Raw genomic sequence first — 12,681 nt, forward strand, 5'->3', positions numbered from 1 at the left:
ACCACAGTGGATTTTCCATCTGCACAGTTAAAACATGTAAGTACCAGGATTACCCTTGTAATCCAGTTTGTTGGCTTGTTAAAATCACACTAAAGTAGCCCATAAAGTTCAAATCTGAGTAGAGTGCATGATTGGTATTGATCCTTGTGGGTGTGACCCCTGGTGGCCAGTGTGCCAAAGTACAACCTTGGTTTCAAACTTCTATTATCAACAAGCATCCAACGTTTCATGCAAATCCCTCAGCAGAGATTTACATTATGACAAAGAGTGAGTGTTTATGGTTTCATTTTCAGACACTTACTGATCTGAATATAACTGTTATTGTAATTCTATCCACGGATTCACCACAGGCGCTGCCGATTTAAAAAATGTTGTCATTGCATTCTCAAATACAGTCCTTGGTCCAACTGCATTAACTCGACAATAGCTTGAACCCCCTGCTTCATTGGATGTGGCTATATTTATAGCACTTGTCATAAAAACAGTTACACACGACTGTCTGATGTTGCACTGATGGGCCTCCATGTCAGTTATCATCATCATCATCATCATTATTATTATTATTGCTGAGTGTATTTGAGTGGATTAGAGACAAAAATTATTGGCTTTGATTGTACAGGCCAAATGCTGGACTGATCATCGTGAGGAGACACCATCCTAAACTGAACATACTGCCGGACAGTTTGTTCACCTCAAAATGTCCCAAAAATCCTTCTGCCCCTCTGATGTTTTAATTTCCCATGTTTGGCTACATCTAAAATACAGTACAATCCAGCAGTGTTATGCTCTGCCCTGGGAACCAACTGTCTTTGAGGCTGGACAGATCCAACATCTCTAAGCTCTAAGCGAGTGTGAGACACATAATCCGCCTTGTGGAGGCTCCAGTTACCTTAAAGAAGCTCATCTCTGTTTCCCTGAATGTATATTTAGAAGTACATCATATACTGTCCAACTCACATGGCACATTCCAAAAATCTGACTGTTGCCCTTGTTGCTGCACGGTGACAATACTTAAATTACTCACAGCACTAATTATAATAGCAAATATAGTCTCTGGAGTTGAAATGAGTAAAAGGTCCTCCCAGTCTGGCCTGTGCTTTTTAGAGCTGCATTTGTATCATGATCCACTGCTGTAGGAAGAAGCTATCTGAAGTATCTTGATGCAGATACAAGTCTCTGTCTCTGTGAGATTTATGAGCATTGTCTGCCTGCAGCCCTCTGACCCCAACACACTGCGGTCTGTAGACACTCGCTCACTGCTGGAGTCCTGCTGGTGACGTGGGAACGCTTTACTGTATGCATTAATACCCTGGACACAGAGCCGGGGGAGAGCAGGCCTGCACATCTTGCTGCGCCCACGGCTGTATGTGTCTCTGGTTGTCCTGTTTCACATTCACACTCACAAGAACTTACTTAGGTCACTTTTGGGTGCATTATATTGACTTACAATCATTTCCTGCAGACGTATTCTAACTTTCTAACTTTAATCATGAGCACTACTTGCCTAACCCTAACCTTAACCCAAGCCTTCACCCAAAAAAATTAACGATTTTCAATATGGGAACTTGCATGTTGTCCCTATAAGGTAGGCGAGCCCCCACAATGTGATTGTGTTAACATATGTATGGCTCCACAAAGTGAGTAATACATACACACACACACGCATGCACAGAGCAATATATTTGTTTAAAACATAAGTCACACAGAAATGCAGGACAAATACACAAAGTCGGCATCACTTTGAATGTGTGTCATTGGTGATTTTCTCTTCAACAGAAACAACTATAGTAATCCTACAATATGTTACAAATATCATGTATTATTGTATTTGATAATTTCTAGTAATATCACAGGGGTATACCATTGGGAGGCAAACAACGTAAGATTTCACTGCTGCCTATATTTTGTAGGAGAAATACCTTCATGTGTAGATCTGGCACCACCACAGATATTTGTCGTCTAATGATCATGATGATGGTTATTGTGGGTGACCAGAGTGTGACTTGAAGTCCTGGTCTCAGCTGCTGTGTAATCTGAGCCATGGATAGCGACAGCCGGGGTGGGCAGCAGTCAGGGTGCTTGGTGGGGGTATTTAGAGCTCTTCCTCTCTGTCTTTACTCTTGCTCTTGCTGACTTTATCTCTCTCAGACTTAATATTTAAATATAGAGCCGTGCTGTGCAGTGCACAGGTCTTGGAACGCGATGGCAGCATGCAGTTTTGGGATATTTTTTGGAGTTGTAACTATTCTTGGGACGTTAATGGTTCAGGGTAAGTGCCACATCCTCACTGACTGGCTGGCTGCCTCCTTATCTATCAAAATAGTCTTCTGCCCATCATGCGCAGGCATGAAGTCAGTGAGACAACCAGCTCCAAGACTCTCACTACATGAATTGGCATGCTAGATTAAACTTTCCATACTTTAGACCTCCTGAAGACTTACATGAGGTCACACGTGCATACATACTGTTGTAATGATCAAACTGGGTTAGATGATTGAGATTTTAACCAATTTAAGAGGTTAAAAAATTATTTACCTTCTGTTGACCGCATATCTGCAACCACACATACAGAATATCTGCAATATGTAGTGTCTGACTGTATATACTGTTGTAAATTGGGTCTAAACATAATTATAGTCTGAGTGGGCTTTTGTGCTCATCTGTGCACAAGAAAGCATGTTGGGGCTTTATCTCAAATAAGTGCACTTTTATTGATGTTGACTGATGTTGACAAGGATCATCTGTAGCCTGTGGCATGATCTAGTACTATTTGTAGTAGAGTCGATGCAATTTATCAGATGGGCAAAACAAAGTAAGTCAGCATAAAGAAATGCAGAAGGGGATCTGTGCTTTGTCATGAGAGCAGGGTGTAAAGCTGTTCCGGTTGACACAGACGAGATTCTGCAACAGGGGGTCAACAGCAGGCCTGGGAGGCTACAGCTGCCTTAGAAGCAGAAGTAAAAGCCTATAATATGATGGATGTTTGGGGTCCTTAAATGAGTCTGGAAATCCGTCTGGTCACTCAGGAGGCAGAGGTATGACAAGTTGCTCTCAACAGTTGTGGGCAAATGCTTGTTGAGTCAATCTCCTTGGCAGAGGTCACTGGAGTAGTTTAAAAATTCCTCCGTGACAAGGTGCTGGCATGGACAAGATCCATCCTGAAATGTAGACTCTTGATATTATTGGTCTGACGCAGTTGCTACAATACTTGAATATCACATGGAGTCTGGGAGCAGTGCTGTTGGTTTGGGGTCCATTTGCAAACAGGGTGTTTATCACTATCAAATGAGCAAACACTTGTGATGAACTTGAGTTGAAGCTATTGCCAGACAGTTTGTTTCTGTGCACTTAGAGCAACAGCTGTACTTAAAACCATGGTATTAAGTCAAAGTCAAAGTTCAGTCAATGAACTCTAACTTGAAGCAACAGGGCTGAGATGCTGGGCTGAAAGAAAGGATGCCTGCTGGAAGACGGACCAGACACTTTCTTCCTCTTGCAAAATCACATTAAAATCTGTCTGCGTCCAATGTTTGAAATGGTCACATGAATAGGAGCGTGCATTGGACAGTGGGGCAGGGTCAACTAGGTTTAGCTTGGCTTGCCTTTACTCCAGTCAAACACTGATGTTGTAATGTTTACCTGTGTCGTTCTGACCCCTTGAGCTACCTGCCTTCTGGTCACCTTAAGGGGTCAGTTCAGTTGAATCACAAAAAACCCAACATTTTCTCTATTCTAACTAATCAAATCTACCAAGGTTTTAAGATCTCCAACCACTTTGATCAGAGCCCACATCCACTCGTGGTCTAGTTTCCCATCATCATGCTGCTGTCTCTCTCTTAGCAGGCTTGTCAGCTGCAGAAAGTGATAAGGTCACCAGACATTAACTGTACTTTGTATTCCCACAATAATATAACTCATCCATGTGAGCTGGCTGACTGAACTGCATTTAGAATTACATCACATCACGTGTGTTTCTCTCTGTGTGTCACTATACTTACTGTTTACTCACTGTCTCTCACCATTGTTTGCAGCTGTCCATCATTAAACTGCCCGGTTTGTAGATGGATGCACCAATCATTATGCCATTCAATTGTAATATTACTCTAGTAAAACCAAAAAAGGTACAGTAAGCAGGATATCACAAGGTCAGTATATATTTATTATTAACTACCACATACATACAAGAATATTGGAGTCTTTTTCATTTAAAATTTTAAGACCTCCATTCTCTAAGATCTATTTATACTTTCTAAGCAATGTATATAATCTCTCTATTAGAGTTTGTTTCCCTCCCTGATGAAATTGGAGTGTAATATTTGAGAATACATAATTAACAACTGACAAAGCCTTGGGAGGTGAGACATCTCACCACTGTCATTACACGGACTGCTACGCAGGTTGTCCCAGGGGAGCATAACAATTAAAGCTCAATGCTATGCAACATACTTGTGCCAGCTTGAACCAGGCAGACCCGGAAATGAATTGATCGCGGGGGACGACATCTTTACTGCTTCGTAGTATGTGTTACTGTCACCATTTTTGCCAATGATGATATTGATGATTATTGTTGATGACCTGAGTGTGACTTAAAGTGCTATGTTAGAGTTTCCCAGCTGCTGTGTAATCTGAGCTATGGGTAGTGACAGCTGGGTGGGAAGAGGCAGCAGGTCGGAAATAACCTCTGCTTTCCTCTCTCTTTGTCTCTCTTAGAGTTTATGCTGAAATAAAGTGTAGCTAAGTACATCATAATAATACCATTAAATACGTTTTTTGGCATGGTTACGTGTATTTAGACTGATGGTGTTTAGACTCATGGCCAAATCTTCATATTGTCTTATCAAAACATACAAGTCATATTCTATAAAACACAAACAAGCATTTTAAAATTCCAATTTCCAATTCAACAATTTGTTAAAAAAATATATGTACATGTAGATGAAACCAATATAAAATATATTTAAAGACAGATACTACTACTACTACTAATAATAATAATAATAGTATACCTTTATTTGTATAGCACCTTTCATACAGGATTTGCAGCTCCAAGTGCTTTACAGGAAAGAAATCACATGCACCAAGTGTGTGCTTTGTATAGAAAAGACAGAATGGACATAAAAATACGTTCCAAAAATGCTAAAAAAGAAATTAATAAAAAATAAGAGGGAGAATAAAACCCATTTGATAATGATAATTAGGTTGAAAATACAAATAAAGACAATGCCTAAAACCAGAGAATAAAATAGGTAAAAATAGAGTAGAATAAGGATGAAAATAAAAACAAGGATAAAGCATCAAATCACAGCATGAAATAGTGAAGCATAGGAAAAATAGATTACATAGAATGCATAAAATACAAACAAAAAAAGTAGCTAACACGTTACTGTCTTGAGAAAGACTAACCTATGGTAAAAAGCTGAAAAGCTGAAGAGTTTTTCTGAATAATTTATTAGAAAAAATGTGTAAAATTAGGTTAAGGTTGGTTGTTGTTGAGCACATGAAGTCATCTTAAAACCCATTGCCCATAGTGGGTTGTTACAGTGTATTTTGTATTTGTATTTGACTTTGTATTTGAACCTCATGTGAAAAACAGTTTCCTGTAATTCTGTCCAATTCCATGAGATATGAACAGGATGGGAACGTAATGTAACTAACGTTCTTATTTCTTTCTGAGGTGCTCTAAATTCTTTACTAAAACTGTAAAACTACTCAATTGTAAGCCCCTTTCCTCTGGTGCCTGCCTTTGTCAGCTTGTGTACAGTTTCTCCGCCCTGTGGACCCAGCTGCACCGTGGAGTTTAAGCACATTGAACTAACAGACTAATAACCTGGCAAAGTAACAATCAGGCCACATGCTCGCTGGTGCGTCAACCTTCCTGCGAGCCCCTGAGCCCTCTCTCGGCCTGCGGCTGAAGCCAAACCACCCCCACGCTGACACACAGCAACGTTTGCTCAACACAGCGGCCAGGGGAGACGACTACAAGACGAATGCTGAACACAGTCGAACAATACAAACAATACAATCAGAAAAGAGCCACGAAGTCAGCAAAGTGGCCGAATGATGTTAGCAACACAGCAATACCCGTCTTAAGTTTGCTAACACTGGCTAACATTAGCTGCTATAAGATGCTGGTGGTACTGAACAAAGTAAAGGTGTGGCAGCAAAACCTCTATGTTCAGGAAAGTATAGCAAAGCAATTATACATTTTATTAAGTACAAGACAATTATGGCATAGTGAATGCTAACACGTAGTGTAACAGCAATGCAAGTAGCAAAAACAAACTGGCTGAATAATAAATCAACGCAGTAATATGCATCTAAAGTTTGCTAACACTGGCTAACATTAGCCGCTATGAGGCAGTTTGTTGAACTGAGGAGGGATGTGCTAGTAAAGAGTTTTATTGATTTTCGGTCCCTCGTGGTTCAAATCCTTACGATGATTCAAACCTTTTTATTTCTCATATGCATGGCCGTGTTTCTCCCCCCATCCTGTTAAGTAATATCAATCATGTGTAATTCTAACACCTATGCACAAAAACTCACTCACGTCTCATCTGTTTTTTCATGCAGTGCGGTGTAACGAGGAGACGCATCTGATCAAAGACTTGTTCACAGGCTACAACAAGAATATTCGCCCGGTGGTTCGTCCTGAAGACAAGGTGGAGGTTCAGATCAAGCTGACCCTCACTAATCTTATCTCTCTGGTGAGAACTCATTGTTCCTGCTTGTTGCAACAAATCCTGGCAGCAACAGCTCCAAAATGCAAACAGGCCTTCGCAGGATTTTAAAACAGGAGCATGACCACACGTACACCATCATTCCTACAGGACTGTAGCATTAATCCTCATTCTGGCCACATGAACACAATAATGGCTGTTAGGTTACTGGCTTAGTAACTTTGCAGTGCATGTTCAACAACGTAAAGCTCAAATATTCATACAACTTCTTCACTTGTACCACAGAATGAAAAGGAGGAGACTCTTACGACCAGTGTGTGGATTGAGATTGTGAGTTCTCCCGCTCTTCATACTTTTGAGATTTTGTGTTGTTTGTTTGTAAGACTTGTGGTATCAAGGTTCATTTTGCCTTCAGGACTCCGTCCTTCTTACTTTTTTAGCCCTCAGTTGTGTCTACATTTTAACGTCACCGATGACCTTTTCCTCAAATGTCATCTACAGCAATGGACTGATTATCGTCTTGCCTGGGACGAATCGAAATATCATGGCATTGATCTTATCCGTGTCCCATGCAACACTGTTTGGCTTCCTGACATTGTCCTTGAGAACAAGTATGGATGCATAAGATCCAGCAGTTTTCCCCTTCCTGCAGTGTCATCATAATGTTTTTTGTGTTGTTGTTTTTTTTGTATGAAGTCTGGCATTAACGTTTTCTGTTCTTTATTCTCAATCTCTACAGCATTGATGGCAAGTTTGATGTGGCCTACTATGCCAATGTCTTGATCAGCAGCAGTGGTTGGATATACTGGCTGCCTCCTGCTATCTATCGCAGCACTTGTGCCATTGAAATCACCTACTTCCCGTTTGATTATCAAAACTGCACCTTAGCATTCAGGTCATCATTATTCTAAAATATATGCACTTTATATAATTGCTGATTTATTTGTTTGTTCTATTTCATATGTGAGTTGCCCTCTATTGGGCTTCACTAGTGATTTACCCAATCCAGGCTCCACCTTGGCACCCTAAAACAGATCTTCGATTCACTTCCCAGTGCAAAGATCTGTCTTATGGTGCTAAGGGGGAGCCTGGATGGGGTAAGCCAGTAGTGAAACCCATTAGAGGGCTAGGCACATGTTCATAGAAACGGCGTTACATCCAGGTAACTACTATTTTCTTTTCTATTCTATCCTCACTGCCATGACCCCTAGATCCCAGACGTACAGTGCCAATGAAGTTGATCTCATCTTGGCTGTTGGAGAAACAGGCGAAACTATTGAGTGGGTGGATATCGACCCTCAAGCTTTCACAGGTACAGTACATCCGCATTCAATGCTCCAGTATTCAACGCGCACAATTTGTATCCACCTTGTTATGTTTTCACCCCTCAGAGAACGGCGAGTGGGCCATCGTACATCGTCCAGCCAGGAAGATGATCAACTCACGGTATTCCCCAGATGACCTAGAGTATCAAGAAATCTTGTTCAACCTGATCATCCAAAGGAAGCCCCTCTTCTACATCATCAACATCATCCTGCCCTGCTCCCTCATCTCCTCACTGGTAGTACTGGCCTACTTTCTACCTGCACAAGGTCAGTGAAGCCATTGTCTAATCCCCTCCAGATGTTATTTCACAGATTATTATTTTTTCAAATGGGGCATTATTATGAGGATGTTATCCCAAGTCTCATAATGAAACATAAAACAATATACAAATTAATTTTAGTTATCTTAAACTAGAGATACGTAAGCATTATAATGGACTTCAGTCGAGGAGGTTCTAAGGCCAGGCCTTTGGTTTCAGTGTATTGTTTCATCCCTAACTGAAGCCAGATGTTATTATGTTTGGCTTTAACTACTGTACATAAAAAGCCTTTCTAAATCTACTATGTCGTGTTATTTGTTGCATAGTGTGGTCCTCTGTTGCTGAAATCTCTGTTGTCTCCTTCACAGCGGGGGGACAGAAGTTGACTGTGTCCATCTCTGTCTTGCTGGCTCAGACTGTCTTCCTCTTTCTTATTGCTCAGAAGATCCCTGAGACATCTCTTTCTGTCCCTCTCATCGGCAAGTGAGTCAGCGTGTGTTCTCTGCTGACCTCTGCTGGGTTTTTGTCTTTAACCTGCAAAGTTTGAGTCTCCTGTCCAACACAGGTCTTCTCTAATATCATCCGCAGGTACCTGATCTTTGTTATGTGTGTCACTACTCTCATTGCCACCAATCAAATTGTAGTGCTGAACTTCTCCCTGCGCAGCCCCAGCACTCATACCATGTCTTATACCATCAAACATGTAAGTACATCCTGTGCAGTCGAGTCAAAAGTGCCTATTGGAGAGTTATTTTATGTGAACTAGCCTAACTACATAGTTATAGTTATATTTTCTGCGCCCCCTGCAGATGTTCCTGGAAATGGTGCCTCGCTTTCTAGGCATGTCCCCACTGGTGGATGACAGTGACATGACAACAGAGATGAATGGGATGAGGGAGCGGCGGCGCAGCTCCTTTGGCCTCATGCAGAGAGCAGAGGAATATGTACTGAAACAACCCCGCAGTGAAATGATGTTTGACAAACAGAGAGAGAGGCATGGTTTCACCAATGCGGTTGGTAAGATATCTATTTTTAAAACTATGACCCAGCTCTGAAATCCCACAAGCCATTGAGCCCCAGTCTAATTTTTGTACACTTCAATGTTTTTAAGCCTGTATATATCTCATGAAGGCCTTTAGGGAATTCCTTCAAATTTGGCACAAATGTCCTCTTGGACTCAAGGATGAACTGATTAGATTCTGTCAAAGGCCAATGTGACCTCACAAAACATGTTTTTGTGCATTTACTCAATAATTAGTATGCTAATTATGACAAAACTTCACACAGATATCTCATAGGATATAATGATGAAGTGATGGTGATCCAAAACATCAATTGTCAACTTCACTGTGGTGTCATAATGTTCTGCAACAACACTTTTCTGGCCATTATTCACCATAACAACACCATAACTCAGCAACAGAAGGCAGATTCAAATACTGAAATGTGTGTGAAGCATCAACATTTTACAATTTGTAGCTTCTTTGCAGCAACATCCATACTTGAAGCATTGTAGTCCACCACAAGCTCATTGGTTCTGCTGATACTGAGCTTCAGGTGGTTGTTGTAGCACCATTGGATGAAGCTCTCTGTCAGTCCTCTGGACTCCTTTGGAAAAATAGTCTTTAAGTGAAGCAGGTTTCCGACTGGAAATTATTCACTGGAATCATACATATAAATATAGTGATGATTCACCAGAAAATACACCTTTTTATTTAAGTCTTTCAAAGTCTTAACTACATATCTGAGACTGAACAGACATGGATGTCAACTGCAACTTGACTGGTTGGCAGCCATGCAACCATAATGCAGTAATTCTAGCTGTTTGACCACTGTGTGTTAAACTGACTTATTTATTATTTCCTCATCCGTTGTCTGCAAAAACATTGTGATCCAAATGTTGTTTTGCGTATTGTTCGTATCACATTTATTCATATTGTTTATATTAGCCACTCATGTGTGTATTACAAGCATATTGTATGTTGTTCAATGCCTTTTGTCATGCCTGTGTCTGCCTCAGGCAATGCAATGGCACACTGTTATCTAACTATCAGTGTCTCCTTCCCCCCAGAGGATAACATAGATGTCAGCAGCACAGCCAACCTGTACAAAAGTTTGGCCCAAGCTGCACCTGAGATCAAGCAATGTGTAGATGCCTGCAACTTCATTGCTGAGAGTACAAGGCAACAAAATAACATCGGATCTGTGAGTGTTACTTGAAGATTTGTTTGTATACAATTTCAATGTTTTGGATGTGTCTATTTATTCCATATTTTACTGCATGTAATTTTTGTAGGTGAATTGTTCTCTTAGTTTTTTTTATTCTCATTTCACTTAAAGGAAATTGAAAGCTGGGTACTGATTGGGAAGATGATTGACAAAGTCTGCTTCTGGGCTGCCATTCTCCTCTTCATTATCGGCACAGTGGGGATCTTCTTAACAGGACACTTCAACCGGGTACCAGAGTTTCCATTTCCTGGAGAGACAAAAAAATATGTTAAAATGAGTTAAAAAAGACAAAAAAACTATTTTGATCTGATGAAATCTCCAAGAATCACTGTGCCTCATGCTGTTCATACAGCTGAGCAGTCTTGCTCATTGAGTCCGAGGCTCAGATTCAGAGTTGAGTTAGCGGGGCTTTAATAACAGAGATTTGACATCAAATCTGTCTGTGTTCATTTTCACATGTCAGACTTCTCTTTGTGAACACTTGTCAGGCAGCTGAGGGTGATAATTTAAACTTGCAACTTGATTCTAAGTTCTCCATCTTAGTGTAAGTGGTTTTAAATCATCACCATCATAAATCATACAAAGTAGAAGTATTATTTGACTTATTTTGTGGTATAAAAGACTCAGAAGTGTCAGTTGAAGCAAGGTCAGACTTTAGGTGGTGGCAATTCTCCACCATGCTCAGAAAGCTGCAGCAAAGAACCTCTCAAATAAAATCTACTGCAGCGTCGTCATGAAGAAGGCTCTTTAACTGATTAACTTATTTTATTTACATGTGGTGTGCTAAAGTTGCCCATCTTTCATTAGCTTATAAGACTCATCCATGCATGTTTCACACTGCAAGCATATTTGCTAAATTTTCCCTGCATGCACTATGTCTTATGTAAAGAACCTGTGCATGTAACATGAGCCAGCCAACTCCAAATCAAAGCCTTATTCTTCTTACTATGACTTATTTATTAGAAAGTCTTGTTAGAACTAAATGGCTCTGAGGGACATTGTCTTGATTCATTGTGCCATGTTTTTAAAATAAATATTTTACTTTGCGCATCGTAACTTGTTTCATCAATTTATTTCAAAGTGTGAGTAGTGTGAAACATAAAAGTAGGAAATGTATTTTAATCTTGAATTGAGTTTGTATAGTGAGTGTTGTAAAGGCAGTCTGCCATTCATCTGATTGGACCGTATGCATCTCAGAAAAGTTAAATGAGAGAGAAAATGAACAGATACCTGTGATAAGCAGAGGGTGTTTGTCCCTCTGCTGAGAAAGTACGCTCAGCTGGAAGTGTAAATAAATATAATGCAAGACTCCTCAAATATTGCAGTAAGCTTACAGAAACAATTAGCAAAGGAAAAACTGATCATACTGTATGTAAAGCCATGATAAAATGCACATGTCCTATTCAGTTTGCTTAATTACTTAAACTTATAACTTCATGTCCATGTTTGATATTTTTAGATCAAGCTGTGTTACATCAGAGGGCATTGTGCTTTGTGCAGTAAGTTCCTGTGAAAAACAAAGGCATTTATGCACTGAATAAGTCTGGATATGTAACAAGGTTATATTATTTTGTTGTGCATACATCAAATAGGTACATAAGAAATATATTTAATTCCTAGTGTAATAAAATATAAGCTTAATTATCCTAAGACACTTAGGACCTTGATTTATTCTTAAAATCAGTAAACTCAGTCGCACTTCTATTATTTGTAAATCCCTATTCAGATGTTTGGTGTAAGTGTGGTAGTTGAACGCCTCCATGTGGTGTGAAAAAATACTACACCAAAGTAGGCAGGGCTCATTTCCTTGTAATCACATTCATAGCTGCTCTAATTGTAAATAATCTGAGGGTGTCAAGCTGTCATCGCACTGTTCAGTATTTAATTACATCTTATAAGTATTTACTTATTTCTGATTGTTTATTTTATTAGTCCACCTCAACCAGTTCCACGCTCAGTTTATTTGTATAGACTCACATCACATGCAATATGTCTATTTGTATAATGTCCAATAATATAAGCCGACCTCCGTCCCAGGAAGTAGTATTATCTGATAGAGGAATCAAAGAACAAGCATACAACTAGCTCTACCCTTCTGGGAACCTGTGACACAATCACTGCCAATGATGCACTCAGTCCTGGTTTTCTGACGCTTTATTTGGTCAGCAGTCTTCTTAAAGCTTGATCCAT

The 12,681-nt window shown here is 40.0% G+C and overlaps 1 protein-coding gene across 1 annotated transcript; it reads left to right on the forward strand.

The window, feature by feature from the left end:
• The first annotated feature begins 5,851 nt into the window (after positions 1 to 5,851).
• Positions 5,852 to 11,541, forward strand: chrne (cholinergic receptor, nicotinic, epsilon). The gene is made up of 12 exons (XM_041952736.1): positions 5,852 to 5,999; positions 6,571 to 6,704; positions 6,963 to 7,007; positions 7,179 to 7,288; positions 7,417 to 7,572; positions 7,889 to 7,989; positions 8,069 to 8,269; positions 8,631 to 8,745; positions 8,851 to 8,965; positions 9,072 to 9,279; positions 10,334 to 10,467; positions 10,603 to 11,541. Exons 1-12 carry the CDS (start codon positions 5,852 to 5,854, stop codon positions 10,771 to 10,773), a joined length of 1,638 nt encoding a protein of 545 aa, XP_041808670.1. The 3' UTR covers positions 10,774 to 11,541.
• The last annotated feature ends 1,140 nt before the right edge of the window (positions 11,542 to 12,681 follow it).

The sequence above is a fragment of the Chelmon rostratus genome, chromosome 14, assembly GCF_017976325.1.
Source record: "Chelmon rostratus isolate fCheRos1 chromosome 14, fCheRos1.pri, whole genome shotgun sequence".
NCBI classification, from domain to species: domain Eukaryota; kingdom Metazoa; phylum Chordata; class Actinopteri; order Chaetodontiformes; family Chaetodontidae; genus Chelmon; species Chelmon rostratus.